The sequence below is a fragment of the Apis mellifera genome, linkage group LG14 (genome assembly GCF_003254395.2).
Source record: "Apis mellifera strain DH4 linkage group LG14, Amel_HAv3.1, whole genome shotgun sequence".
In the NCBI taxonomy this organism is placed as follows: domain Eukaryota; kingdom Metazoa; phylum Arthropoda; class Insecta; order Hymenoptera; family Apidae; genus Apis; species Apis mellifera.
This window is the reverse complement of record NC_037651.1, coordinates 10,461,329-10,476,584: the sequence shown is the minus strand read 5'-3', so window position 1 is coordinate 10,476,584 and position 15,256 is coordinate 10,461,329. Positions and strand designations below refer to the sequence as shown.

The window sequence follows — 15,256 nt, the reverse complement described above, 5'->3', positions numbered from 1 at the left end:
GTTATATCTTTTTATTACTAAATTCTGTTTAATAGTTATGAGTTTTGACAATTAATAAACATATATTCTATTCGATCAAATATTTGTTTATGTTGTTTTACCAAGTCACTACAGTGCATAGTATGCAAGGAGCGGTAGTTTTTCGTTTTTAAACATATGATAGTTAAATGAAATAAAAGCATATTACATTACATATGTATATTTACAAATTTATTATAAACGAAAATGACGGCACGTTCAATTTTACAAGGTATAATTTTTAAATTGATTTAATTTAACGGTTTTTTAATATATATGGCAATAATATAAATATAAAAATAAAATAGAATAAAACATTTTTTATATCTTTTTTGTATTTGTATTAGTAATTTATTATAATAATTCTTATGCCTGTGTATAATATTAATATTGATAATTCTTTTATATTTATAGTTTTTGATCAATATCAAAAGGCTCGTCTATTGTTTGTTCAATCCATTGCTGATTTTGCTTCAAAACCGAACACTATAGAATGTTTAGAAGCTGCTGGTGTTTTGGATCTTTTATGCCCTTTGCTAACAGATCTTGTACCATCTATTCAACATATGGCTGCTGTTGCATTAGGAAAAATTGCAAATAACAATAAAAAATTGGCACAGACTATTGTAAGAATGGATATTTTACCTCAATTATTGAAGAATATTGCTAAACAAAATGTATGAATGTAAGCATTTTAGTTGTAGAAAACTATATTTCTTTTTTTTAGTAGATTTTACTATATTTTAAAATATAATAAATAAATTATAAAAACATTAAAGCATATTTGTTATAGAAATTTTATAAAAAAGCAGCCCTATTTGTTTTACGAGCAATTGCTAGACATTCCGCTGAATTTGCATCTATGGTAATTCAAAGTAATGGATTGGACACTATAATAATTTGTTTGGAAGATTTTGATTCTGGTGTTAAGGAAGCTGCTGCTTGGGCATTGGGATATATTGCTAGACATAATAAGAACTTAGCTCAAACTACAGTAGATGCAGGTATTTATATAGCATTACATAAATTAATTATATTTTTCTTTATAAATTATTTAATTTATAGGAGCTGTGCCACTTTTGGTTTTATCCTTGCAAGAACCTGAATTATGTATAAAACAAATTACTGCATCTGTTTTATTTGATATAAGCAAACATTCTACTGAACTTGCAGAAAATGTTGTTGATGCAGGAGCCATTCCTTTTCTTGCAAAAGCACTATCTAACCCTGATACTAAATTAAAGGTGATATAAGGTACCCCATATAGAGAGAATGATTTTATAAAATAATATTTTACTTATTAATAATATACATAGCGTCAAGTTCTTTTGGCATTAAGCAGTATAGCAAAACATTCTGCACATCTGGCAGAATCTATTATTGAAGCTGAAATTTTTCCTGATGTTCTTGTACATATGGCACATCCTGATGAATGTGTTGTTAAAGCTGCTGCAATGTTAACCAGAGAAATTTGTAAACATACATTAGAAGTAAAAAAATTATATTTTAATTTATTTGCAATATACTATTCCATTATAATTACATTTTTTTTTAGATGGCCCAACTTATTGTGAATATTGGTGGTATTGGTGCACTTGTCGAATTATTTAGCACTTCAAAATTAACAGTTAGATTACCAGCAATAATGGCAATTGGATATATTGCAGGACATTCAGATCAGTTAGCTATTGCAGTTATAGGATCTAAAGTATGATATTGTTATGATATTAAAAAAATAAAAAAATAAGAATGAATATTTATTATAGGGAATTGTTCATTTATCTACAATATTACATGAAGAAAATGATGATCATACACTTGCGGTTACTGTATGGGCAATTGGTCAAATTGGAAAACATACATCAGAACATGCAAAGGCAGTGGCAGTTGCAAATATTCTTCCAAAGTTATTAGAAGTATATTAAAAATGTATTTTTATATTATATTATATTAATTGCTCATCATTAATTTTATAATTTATTTTTAGCTTTACAATAATCCAAATAGTTCAGAAGATCTTAAAGCAAAATGTAATACAGCACTGAAACAAATACTACAAAAATGTATGTATATTGAAGCTTTGGAGGCTTTATTATATGACTCGCCACCTAATATTCTAAAATATGTACTTGGACAATTTAGTAAGGTAAGAAATATAATTAACATTTTGTTTTATATGTAACTCTTTACTTTATACATATTCTTTATAAGTTGTACATAATACTTATAAATTGAAATAAAATATTACAGTAATTGATATAGTATTTTTTTAAATTTTTAATTAAAATAAAATATTTATTATAATTTATTATTTATCATATGCATATATATGAGATAAATTATATAAATCAATAACAAATTTAACTAAATAGTAAAATTTATTATTGAATAATATTGTTTAATCGTAATTTTATTCCACAATATAATTACACAATAAATAATGTGTGTGTGTGTGTGTGTGTGTGTATGCGCGCGCGCGCGCGCGCGTGTGAATCATTATCAAGTTTTATTTACTTGATATTGATGAAATTGTTGCAAAATTAGTTAAACAGATATAATGATATATTTTTGTCATATATAAATTATTTAATAATAAAATTTTCATTTTATAACATTATTCTGGATTGATATAATTGAATTTTTTATATTTTCATAATTTTTATGTATTTTATACATTTCAAAATTGTATATTTATTTTAATTTAAATACTTATTTAATTTCAATCATAACGTACTATAAAATGTCAATCCTTTTATGAAAAGGATAATAATATCGATATGATAAATGTCATTGCATTTGTTTGATATTTGATTGAAGTGAAAAAATTGATAATTACAAAGACCATTTTAATTATTTTTATTTTTAATACTTATCTATAAATATTAGATATTAATATTATAATAGCAGATAGTATATTCTGAAAAAGCACATTTCTCAGTCTTAAGATAATAAATAGTTCAACTAAAATATAAAAACAATCGAATTATTAAGTGCTTTTTATATACATATATTTAATCGCATATTTTTAAATATTCAAACATTTTTTTTTAAACTTTTGCATTTATTATATCATATATTTCTATGTAATGGCAGTATTTCATATAAAGAGATCACTAATATAAAAGTTATAGATATAAATAACAAAAGACTGTTATTAAATTTGCATCTCAAAAAAGTTGATCATATTTAAATCGAATTGCATTATCTAAGCTTATCTAAGCTTTTATATATAGATATAAAGTAAAGAAATGTATTATATATGTGATTGGCAGTAATAGTTACTTTCATTTTGTTATAGATATTTTGCTAATTTTTTATTTACTCTTGCAATTTTTTTTCATTTTTATTTTTATTTTAAAAAAAATTGTGATAAAAATTGAAAAGAAAAACAAATAATGAATAACAATTAACAATTACAAATAAATCCAAACTATAACATTTTTATAAAGCTTTATAAATTTTAAATCTTAAAAGCGTTTATTCAAATAACTCAAAATTTTTATAAACAAATATACAATAATTAAAATTTCATTTCACCAAAACTTTTGTTGTATAATAATTTCAAATTGTAAAGCAATTAAGGCATATACTCGGTTTAGAGCATGCAATTTATCCAAGTATTTCTGAAAAATGAGAAAAGAAAAAAAAAATTATATTATTCTATAATAATCGTATAAATAATATTTGAAAATATTTAAAAAATTAGTTTTTTACTTTAATATACTAAAATAATTTATTTTATAACATGAGAAAAATTTAATTTTTATTATAAAGAGCAAAATATAAAAATAAAATAAATTATATCAAATGATATTTAAAATATTTATACTTTAATTAAAATGTCTTGCTTTGTAAAAAATATGATAAATAATAATTTGTGCTATAATTTTATATCTAAAAGTTACATATAAATTTATTGATATAAATGATTCTTAAATATTTTTTATCAATTAATAATGCTATTATTAAGCGAAACATACAGATAAATTCTGTTCTTATTACAAAACATACATAAAATGATGTTAATAAGTACAAATTTATGATCTACATAGTCATTATGGTAAATAGATCCATAATATATGATGGTTGGATGTAGTTAAAAGATAAATATTTGCGAAGATAGAACTTTATGTAAGATAAGCTTCTTTTTAAGAAAAAAGTACAAAATTGTATATTTAAAAAATTAAATTATATTAATTTTATTTTTATATTAATTAAATTGTATTTAGTTTTTTTCTTTTTTCTTTTTTTTTTACAAAGCAATAACAATAACTTATTTTAACTAATTTTATTATAAAAAATTAGACTTGATTTTCTACTTCATTCATGCAATAAAATTCATTCCTTTATTCATCATTGTCGTCATTAGGTTTAATACTAGCATAATTGTTCATGTTTCTATTCACCCTTAACATTTTGAGAAAACTGCCTAATACAAGTATGGTCTTTCTATGTCTTCTAAAAATTCCAGCATAAAGTTCTTCACGTACATCTCTTCTGTCACTCACATCAGAATCAATACTCGATACAGAAACAACAGAAGGTTTTGCAGAGACCGGCTGATGATAGCTGTTGGTCTCTCCAGAATTAAGAATAACACAATGTTGATTATTTATCATGTCTATAGTTAATTTTTCACTGTTTTACTTAATGTCTTTATACCAATAATATACAATATATAACATGTATTTCAAAATTTTCAACTGTAGATATTATATAAAGAATACTTTTCATGTGGCTTATAATACTCCTGTAATTACACTGCACAATTTTAGAACAAGTTAAATTCTTATAAATGACAGACTTTTATGTTAATCATATTTGAAATATTTGCTAGAAATCTTATGAACAGCATCATTTATCAATATGTGGTATAATTTAGTTTTTGTATACAATGATATCATCTTTTATCAGTTGAATATTTAAATTTTAAGGCATTTGTCTTATCTTGTTATCTTTTAATTACAATACTTTAAATTTTGCAATTTAAATCTTGTAATTAAATTTTGATTTTTATTCTTGTTATTTCATTAAATTTTTTTTTTCAATTATTTTATTAGAATCGTTGTATTTAGAATATTATTTATTAATTGGTACTTTAAATTTTTTTTCAAAAATTCGAAGAATTTTTTTTTCCAATATACATAAATTGTTCAAGATTAAATTTTATTAAGAAGTTTATAATAAAAAAGATAAACTGCAATTGTTTAAGATTAAAAACTTGAAAATAATTATGAAAAAAATGCTGTTAAATTTTCTTCTGTTTCCTTTTAGTGGTCGATTTTTGGTACCATAGTGAAGCTGAAAAAATTTAATAATTCATATTTTATTATTAATATTATTATTAATAATTATTATACAATAATATTACTTATAATGACAAAAAATTTATTAAAATTTGTGATAAATATGTTATTTCACAACATTGTTTTGGAATTTTGTATTTCAAAATTATATTTTTGGTGATAAAAGAAAATGAAAAATTTGGACAACAATTGGTTTTTATAATATTGCAAGCAATATTTAAAAGTGAAATAATAATAAAAATCGTAGTATTTCTTAATTATTAAATAAATTGGTTAAATATATATATCAATTACATGTGATATTTTATGTAAAAAGAATTTTTATTTATTATATGCTTTAATCTCATACTTTTTATAATATAGGCATTAAAAATTATAGATAAATTAAAAAATAACTTGAATTATACAATATAAAGAATAATTTTAAGATTTCAAATATTTTACAATTAATTTTAATATTTTTTGTTTTTTTATTAGATTTTTTACAAAATTAAAAACATAATATAACATATAAAATATATATAATATGATAAAAAAAATGTATTTTTAATAATTTGAATTTATTGTAAAATTAAATCATTTAAGAAATTAAGTTTATTTTAGATAATTATTAAATAGTGTGTAGATTAGGACTCAAAAATTTTATTTATTTCTTAGATTCCTACAAATTAATAATGTTTCTCCTTCTGATTATTTAGAATATTATTATTATATAGTTAATAAGAATATTAACATAAGAAAATAATCAATAATTAACATAAGGAATAATCAAAATATTTATTTATTTTAATATATAGATTTTGCCTCATGATGCCAGAGCAAGAAGATTATTTGTCACATCTGGTGGTTTAAAGAAAGTACAAGAAATCCAGACTGATCCTGGTTCAACACTTTTTGAATATGTACAAATTATAAATTGCTGTTTTCCAGAAGAAATTATCAGGTTAAACATAATTTTTATATTTTTTCTAAAGATTATTTGAATTAAAATAATTTTACATTTATGAAAATTATAAAAATTTTATTTTATATTAATATTTGATTTATGATAATATTTTATATTTTTAAAATTTCATTATTATTATTTTAATTAAATTTTAAATTATGAATATGAGATATATTTATTAAATAATTTATAATAATTTATAATATTAGAGAAAACTATATTTTATTTTTATTAAATTATGTCATTTCTCAATATAACGTATCTAATAGATATCATTTTATTGAAATAATAGCTTTTTTAATATTTAAAATGGAATTATTTTATTCATCAAAATAATTAATGCATGTAAAGAATTATATGTATATAAAAGTAATAACAAAAGTATATAATTATATAAAAGAAAAAGAAACACTAGTTGCTTTTGATATAACCCTATTAATGACTTACTTGCTGAGGAAAATTTGGAAACACGAAGTTTTTATTAATAAAAAAAATAATCTTCTTAACAGTCGTTTATACGAATAATAAATGCAAATAACTGCAGCTCTGTTTTTAGATTGTATGTCTTAATTTAAATCAGACAAGTACATAATATAAGGCGTAACCGCCATATTGTCACAACTGATTGCATTGGAAAAATATAAACTTGGATTTTAATGGATCAATAATTTTACATGAACTTGATAATTTCTATAATCCCTATAATATAAATTATAATGATCTTATATTTATTATTAATAGTTTGATAAATGTTTGATCAAATTTATATATATAAAATATTTATAAATTTATTAATTTTTAACTTCAATATGAATTTTTGTATTAATTTATAAGATAGGATAAATTGTTTATATTTAATAATCACTATTCATTTTCTATATATGTTTTAATATTCTCTCTCTCTCTCTCTCTTTATCTATCTATCTATCTATCTATCTATCTATCTATCTATCTATCTATCTATCTATCTATCTATGTATCTATCTATCTATGTATCTATTTATCTATCTATCAATATATATATATATAGATAAAGAGAAAGAGAAAAAAAGATTTTCTATTCTTTCTTGCTCTTTTCTGCTTTTTTCTCTCTTACTTTAATTTTCATTTTTTTCACTTTATATTATAATATATCTTTGGATTTTTAATTTTTAGATATTATTCTCCGGGATATCCAAACACTCTTTTAGAAGCTGTAGAACAATATCAACCGAAATGTCCTTCTTTATTTGCAATGGAAGAACATTTATCTTCTGATATTGATTCTAAATCTTCATTATCATCTTACAATGAAGAATGTTAAAGTTTTATTCATCTTGATCCTGGATCCAGTATATTATTTACTTACATACATATATGTATCATTTAAGAGAAAACAAAAAAATCATTTAAGAATATTATTTAAGAAATATTGTTAAATAAATTTTTTGAAAAAGTTATAAATTTCTGTATTTCCGTAAATATGTTTTAAATCAAAAAACAATTTATAGTAAATTTTATTTGCAGTATAGTTCATATAGTTAGTTCATATAGTTCATGTAGTTGACATGAATATACATGTGTATGTATGTATTGTTGATTTAGTTTAATGACAGTCAATGGTAAGATTTATAAAAATTTTGTCGATGAAAATTTTGTAGTAAAATATAATTATTAAAAATCTATAAATTTATAATATTATTTTTAAAAAGCAAACATTTACATATATATTTTATATTAATTTAATATTATAAAAAATCAAATCTTACGGAAAGTTATATTAAAAATTTTTTAATTTAATCATTTTAACGTATTATCTAAATAAATTATTACTAAAGATAATTAGTTCATTATGAAACAAAAAAAATTGAAAAATGAAAAATTGATAAAAAATAAAAAATTTAAAAGAAAATGCATACCTTCAAAAATATTGTATAATCAAAAATATTCTAAACCTTTAAAAAGAAAATACAGAAATGAATATGATCCAAAAGAGGAGGCTAGGTATGGCTGCAATCATAATATAATAAATTCTTTAAATAATTCGCATAATTTATAATATTATTCATATATAGGTTAGAAAGAATTGTATTTGGTGATCCAAGTGATATAATAAATAATTTACCAAACGATGATTCTGTTAAGTCGAATATTAATAAAAATAATAATGATATTTCTATGTCTAATGATTTAAATAATGATTTGAACATACAAACTGATATTTGTGAAGAATATAGTAAAACAGCAGCATGGATTGATGAAGATGATTTTCATTATTCGTATGTATATTAAATTTAATGATAAAAAATGTATTTTATTTAATAACAAATAAAAATATTGTTTTTAAATAATTATTATTTAAATTATTAATTGATTTATATTTCTTTTTAGCATACAAGATGCTGAAAAGGCACAGAATCGTAAAGTAGCAGATGATGTGCCAGAAAAATTATATAAAGATTTCTTATCTAACAAATATAAACTGCTTGTGGGTAATCCAAAATGGGCTAAGCTTGAAAAAATTGATAAAGAATCTGATGATTTAGATAATGAAATATTAAAGGTATCAATATTTTTTTTTTATTATTTTGATATATTATATTATATTATTTGATATATATATATATATATAATATATATATATATATATATATATATATATATATATATATATTTTTAGCATAGTAATCATTTAGAAAAACCTAAAATAAAAAATTTATCAAAAAATATAATTGATATAAAAGCATTATCACCAATTAATAAACAAACACATATGGAAGGACCTATTGTATCGAGTGTTGAATTTCATCCATCTTCTACTGTAGCCCTGGTTGCTGGCACATCTGGAATTTTATCTCTTTTCCAAGTAATTACAAAACATTTAATTATGTATATATTTATACATATTCAAATAAAAAATTTATGAAAATTTGGTATAATTATAGGTAGATGGTATTGAGAATAATAAATTACATACAGTACAATATAAGAAATTTCCTATTAGTACAGCAAAATTTTTGAGAGATGGTACAGAAATATTGATTGGTTCTCAATATTATGGACATTGTCATTCCTACAATTTGATAAGTGGAAAAACATATAAAATGTTATTACCACATGGGATTACAAATATGCAGGTTTTTAAAATTGGAATTTTATCTTATATTGATTTTGATTATAATTAGAAAAAATAAAATTTATCAATTAATTATTTAGAAATATGAAGTATCTCCAGATGGAAAATTGTTAGCAATTTGTGGACGATCAGGTGAAATTTTTTTATTAACAACTTCTTCTAAAGAACTTATCAGTACTTTGAAAATGAATGCTAGATGTAGAGCATTAGCCTTTACTCCAGATAGTAATATGCTTATTACACATGGTGGTAAGTTTTCTTTGTTTATAAATTTTATTCACTTTCGTATATTTTTTAACACAATCATTTATTTATTTATTTTTTGAACATTAAAGACAGCAATGAAATGTATATTTGGGATGTAAATAATCGGATATGCATTCATCGAGCTATAGATGATGGATGTTTATCCTGTGCCTCTATTGCGATGTCTCCAAATGGTCAATTTTTAGCAACAGGTAGTAAAGAAGGTGTAGTTAATGTGTATAATAGCAAAACAGTATTACAAAATCAAAATCCTGTTCCTTTGAAAATTGTTCTCAATTTTGTAACATCGATTACTAGTTTGAAATTTAATTCTTATTCTGAAATTTTAGCAATGGCTTCAGATAAAAAACATAATGCATTCAAAATGATGCATTTACCATCATTTACTGTTTTTTCAAATTTTCCTACATTTCAAACAAACATATCAATGCCTCAAGCTATTGATTTTTCACCAGGTAGTGGTTATTTAGCAATTTCCAACAAATCAAATACTGCCTTTTTATATAGATTGAAACATTATGGAAATTATTAATATTTTAAAAAATTTTAATAGTTTTTCAAAAAGAGAGTTCAAATTAAATGAATGATATTTATAATTTACTTCAAAATAATGTATTAAAATGTATAAAAATAAGAATAATACATTTAATAATTGATGAAAACATTTATTTTTTTTCTGTCCCTTTTTATATAAACAAATTTTTATATTTTATCAAATTTGTAATGCAAAAATTTTTATAGCAACAATTAATTAATAGCAATAATAATATAATAATAATGAAATGATAATGATGATATATTTCATAAAACTATAAAAAAAATATTTATTTTTTATGATTGAAAAATATATATATTAAAATTATTGTTACTTTAATGATTTGCTTATTATGTATATATTATAGATCAATATTTTTCATTATTTTAAACAAAAAAAATATATATTTAATATTATTAAATTTAGCATATTCATTGTAATTGCACTTCTAATGAAATACTAATTTGAAATATGACTTTGCATGGTAAAGCATAAAGTAAAATTTATAAATATCAATTTTTATAATATTTTTATAGTATTGAATTTGTATTACAATTATATAAGAAAAAGATTAAAAAATGATATCTATAAAAAAAGGAAAAGGTGAGGTATAAATGATATTCATAAAAACATAATTACCTCCTTTGGTCAATCATATAAATTTGTATAAAAAAATTATTTATAATAGTAAAAGTATATTTTTTAACATGTGTAATACAATACATCAGAGCCGCGCAAGTAGGAGTGTCGCATACAAGAATGCTTACCATCGTTTGCGAATGATGATAAATTGCAGGCAACGATAGCTATCAAAGTGAAATGTTACCTATGTACATTACATTAGCTGCATAGGTAAGCACATAAAAGTTTAACAATACTTGAAAACATATGTAAATATACTATGATATTTCGTTTTAGATCATTACTCGTGCAAAGATTTACCGATTTTTGCTCTATTTATGGCAATATGAAAAGTTCCAATATGGGCGACTGCCTGCGCGGCTTTGCAATATATAACACACCACACATACGCACGCACACACACCCACACACTTACACACGTACATACCATGTGTATACGTAAATACGCGCGCCTATATATGCTAAAGTCTTTGTATTTTTAAAATACGTGATAAGTGTATTTATACACGCACATTATCTATTTTTATAATTATTTGGTTCACAATTTTCCATATATATATATATTTCATTTATAATTTTTTGTATCATGATCTTAGAAAATTTCAATTTTCGTGTAAATTTACTTATTTACTTATAATATATCATTACAATTTAATTTGTATACATAAAAAATATTTACTACTATATATACAGAACTTTTTGACTTGTTGGTCATTAAAGAAATTTTTTTTAAGTCTTCATCTCTTTTTTCAATTTTGAACTTTCTATGTTAGTTTGTTCAATTTCTATATTCCTTTGGTGAATAGGTGTAAGAAACACTAGCTATTGGTCCCCAGCAGTCGTAGCAAGAGCACTAGTATCTCCACTACTACTTTCAACTATAAGCATTACAGTTTCTGCAGCTCCTCTTACACATTCTACTTGATGACCTGCCCAATCTTTGCGTTGACAAAATGTAGAGCAATAAGGTGTTCGCCTGCATAAAGAACATTCTGCAAATGCTTCTCTATTACAGTTTGCACACTAAAAATAAGTAAATATTATGGAAAAAAGGTAAGTATATTCAGATAAAAAAAAATTTATCAAATAATTCTTTTTACCTTTTTATTATGAGTATCCGATGCTGGTTGCAAACCAACAGTTTCAATAACATCTCCTCTACCTCCTAATTGTGCCACTAATGCTTGCTCTCTTCTTTGTTGTCTACTTACTTCTTTAGCCTCTTCCAAGGTACGCCTAAATTCATAAGCTAACTTTAACATTTTATTGGACATCTCGTCAAGCTTTTTAAATACATCGTCGCATTGTCCATTTTCCGTTTGATGTACATTTTGAACAACAGTATCTTGATCTTGTGGTTGTTGAACAACTAAACCATCTGTTGAAACGAACTGAGGCCATACTTCTTTATCAGGTACTACGATTTCGCCATCACTTTCATCATTATTACTCCCATCGCGTGAATTATCGCTTTTAAGTTTACGTGATGGTGTTTCACTATCAGATGTATCTCTTGCCCTTCTTCTACGCTTATATGGTGTGAATAATCTTACAGGACCTGTCTGAAATATGAAATTATATTAATGGATGAATTGTAATTGTTTATTATAAAATAGTACATAATATACTAACTGCACTATCATCATCGCAACATGCCGCACAAGTACAAGAGGTAGCATGTGGCTTTAAAATTTGTTCATCAATTAATGTTTGCAAACTTCTACCACCAAATCGAATACTGCGTTTCCAATCTTTACTGGATGCTCTGCCACAAAGTGCTTCAAATTCACTCGGCGTATACCAGTCTTGTCCAAGTTTGATACATCTTCCTCTTCCTCCAGATCCAAATCTACTTTTATGTAATTCTGCATTTGTATTTTTACATCTAACAGGTAATACTGCTAAATTAGCTGATTCTGACCAACTGCATATTGGTTGAGTACTAGCAGTAGATACATGAATTTGTTCTGATTCAGGTTCTTCTGTACTATTTTGAATTACTATGTGTGTTGCTTTTAATTCTCCATTCCATCGTAAGGAGTCTGTATCTTTGTCATGTCGTGGTTCACAAATGAAACCATTATCCACACATAGCATCTGTTTAAATTGTCCTGAACCAGGCAGCTAGAAAAAGAATAATAATAATGTTATCAAAATAAAATATAGAAAATTATAAAAAAAAGCATAATTATGAAGTATAATATAAGAAAATACGTATTTAATATTTTTTATACAATATATGGACAGGCGCACTTCAAGTGCACTTAATATGTAATGTGTACACTGTATACATGTAGTTATAGCTTATATGTGTATATAAAGAACGAAACCCCACCTTGTTTTTCAATAATTTTTTATGAGAAAATTAATGAGAAAATTAATAAACCATCAGAAAGTTCTGTATTACTTTATTAAAGAAAAGCTTTTTTAATGAACACTTCGTGGTTTCAGCAACCAACCTGCAGTTGATCTGATGTGATGACGTTGAAGGTCGTGCCGTTGGATGAATTTGCTACACCAATGATAGAACCAACAGGCAAAGAAACCGGTACACCAACTCCTGGAACACCAGGAACACCCGGTACTGGAGTGACGCTCGCCGTCACGGTAACGGGATGCGCCTTGTGCTCGGTCGTTAGGGCAGACGCCTCCTCGGTTTCGCTCGTCAACGGTTCGGACATGTCCGGTAGCACGGCGACACTTTCCGATGTTTGACTCTCCTCCATTTCGGCTGTTCTCGCCTCTCGCATACACTATGGCGTCAGCGCACGCTCAAAACAGCGCCACGACTTTTTTGCCTGCGATTACTCGCGATCAGACAAGTTCGACTTTACTCGACGTTTCTATGTTATTCACGATTGAATCAAAATTACAAGTATCGTTAAAACAAGTCAAACGGTGAATAATTATACTATTATTATTTTTTCACAACTTGCGATAGAATTTTTGTTGCTTTTTTGCATAGATTATATTATACTTTGATATTGAGTGCCATCTTTACATATGATGAGCGCTTGGTTTAAATTGTATTTGATATATTTTAAAGATTTGATTAAAAAATTGTAATAAATATATTTTGTACTTAATTTATCACGACAAAATTTTCATATTCTAAAAAACAAAACAAAATTAGAATACGAATTACATAACATGAAAATGAAATTAATTTTTTGAATATGTTATTGATTATGTTTAACCTAATCCTATACATAATATACTGAAGCAAATGGCTATTTCTAAAAGACGAAAAAACTATTAACTTAATATGATTAATTATTAATTATTATACAACCAAGATTTATTTTTAATGAAATTATAAAATAATAATTAATATTTTTTTAATTAACTCTTTATTCGATATGAAAAATATTCAGATAATATTTCAAAAAACATTTCAAAAAATTAAATTATCAATATTATAATAATTAATGTAAAAAAAATTTATTAAATAATGGCTCAAAATTTTCAATTTTATTACATGTAAATTATGAAATATTTTTCAGATAAATTAATTCCAATTATTAATAAAAATAAAATTGTTTGAAAAAAGATATAAAAGAAATAACAAATTTTTAACAAATATTTTTTCTCTAATTTTGATAAATTTTATGTCGATACATGATTTTGTATCGACAAATATTTTCCAAATATTTTAATGGAAAATCATATGAAATTGTAACATATACTTCTTTTTTATGTATGAAATAAAGTATACATTATATTTTAATTTTAATGAAAAGGTAATTAGAATAATATATAGAATAATATATAGAATAATATAGCTAAACCTAATATAAGTTTTAAGTTTTCTAAATCTCAATATTAATGATACTTGGCCATGAAATTTATCACGATATGAACAATATTTTTATAAGAAATGAAAATAAATATATAATAAATAGAAAAAAAACTCTCGAATAATTTGATGAGAACTATGTTGCAAAAACTAAAAATATTATAGATTTAATAAATAATATAGTATATTATCATAAATATGTTATCAATTATAATAAATTATTTCAAAATTATATTAAATACTTATAAAATATAAAATTTATTTTTTTGCTTATTATTTATTTTAGATCATTGTATTATAAAAAATTTAAGAAAAGATGTTTCTTTAAACTTATCATATTTAAAGATTAGAATGACAATAGACATTTCAAGTAATATTTATCATGAAAAAAAAGAAAGATCTAAATTTGTTTAATTATAGTTGTGAAAGTAAAGATTTTGTTTCGATTCAAGGGATAAATACAATACAAATGTTAGAGATTTGTCGTTCGTTTCATTTTTGACTTTCTCTTAATTTGTTTACAGATTAACGTTCAACGGAAGAAAATAATTTTAACCTCCTTTTTTTTTTTTTTTTTTTTTTTTAATTAAATCGTATAATATTTAGACCGTGGAATACATGTTCTTAGATA

At 23.1% G+C, this 15,256-nt stretch overlaps 5 protein-coding genes across 8 annotated transcripts in view; 3 read left to right on the top strand and 2 right to left on the bottom strand.

Moving 5' to 3' along the window:
- The first annotated feature begins 20 nt into the window (after positions 1–20).
- On the top strand, positions 21–7,938 carry LOC411495 (sperm-associated antigen 6). 3 transcript variants are annotated; one of them, XM_394968.6, is made up of 10 exons: positions 21–250; positions 433–695; positions 812–1,022; positions 1,084–1,262; positions 1,335–1,508; positions 1,574–1,726; positions 1,785–1,934; positions 2,006–2,164; positions 6,122–6,267; positions 7,426–7,938. In XM_394968.6, exons 1-10 carry the CDS (start codon positions 226–228, stop codon positions 7,571–7,573), a joined length of 1,608 nt encoding a protein of 535 aa, XP_394968.3. In that variant the 5' UTR covers positions 21–225; the 3' UTR covers positions 7,574–7,938. The 3 variants fall into 3 exon arrangements, with proteins under 3 accessions (XP_394968.3, XP_006565705.1, XP_006565706.1); XM_006565642.2 differs by lacking the exon at positions 1,335–1,508; XM_006565643.2 differs by lacking the exon at positions 21–250 and having other exon boundaries at positions 433–703.
- On the bottom strand, positions 2,487–6,908 carry LOC727280. Its single transcript, XM_003250668.4, has 3 exons — positions 6,718–6,908; positions 4,425–5,319; positions 2,487–3,641 (listed from the first exon to the last, which is right to left on the bottom strand). The coding sequence occupies exons 2-3, from the start codon at positions 4,635–4,637 to the stop codon at positions 3,552–3,554; spliced, it is 303 nt and encodes a 100-aa protein (XP_003250716.1). The 5' UTR covers positions 4,638–5,319; positions 6,718–6,908; the 3' UTR covers positions 2,487–3,551.
- A 163-nt stretch (positions 7,939–8,101) lies between the features above and the next one.
- Positions 8,102–10,308, top strand: LOC727320 (U3 small nucleolar RNA-associated protein 18 homolog). The gene is made up of 7 exons (XM_026444928.1): positions 8,102–8,253; positions 8,325–8,528; positions 8,641–8,812; positions 8,930–9,115; positions 9,195–9,386; positions 9,466–9,634; positions 9,721–10,308. The coding sequence occupies exons 1-7, from the start codon at positions 8,102–8,104 to the stop codon at positions 10,182–10,184; spliced, it is 1,539 nt and encodes a 512-aa protein (XP_026300713.1). The 3' UTR covers positions 10,185–10,308.
- A 536-nt stretch (positions 10,309–10,844) lies between these two features.
- Positions 10,845–13,690, bottom strand: LOC412296 (deformed epidermal autoregulatory factor 1). Its single transcript, XM_395757.7, has 4 exons — positions 13,289–13,690; positions 12,462–12,953; positions 11,930–12,391; positions 10,845–11,852 (listed from the first exon to the last, which is right to left on the bottom strand). Exons 1-4 carry the CDS (start codon positions 13,577–13,579, stop codon positions 11,652–11,654), a joined length of 1,446 nt encoding a protein of 481 aa, XP_395757.3. The 5' UTR covers positions 13,580–13,690; the 3' UTR covers positions 10,845–11,651.
- The window catches only part of LOC727313, an 18,088-nt gene continuing 16,469 nt past the window's right edge, over positions 13,638–15,256 (top strand). For both annotated transcript variants that reach the window (XM_026445024.1, XM_016916301.2), the window contains exon 1: positions 13,638–13,727. In XM_026445024.1, coding sequence (XP_026300809.1) covers positions 13,675–13,727 — 53 coding nt within the window. In that variant the 5' untranslated portion in view covers positions 13,638–13,674. The remainder of the gene's footprint in view (positions 13,728–15,256) is intronic.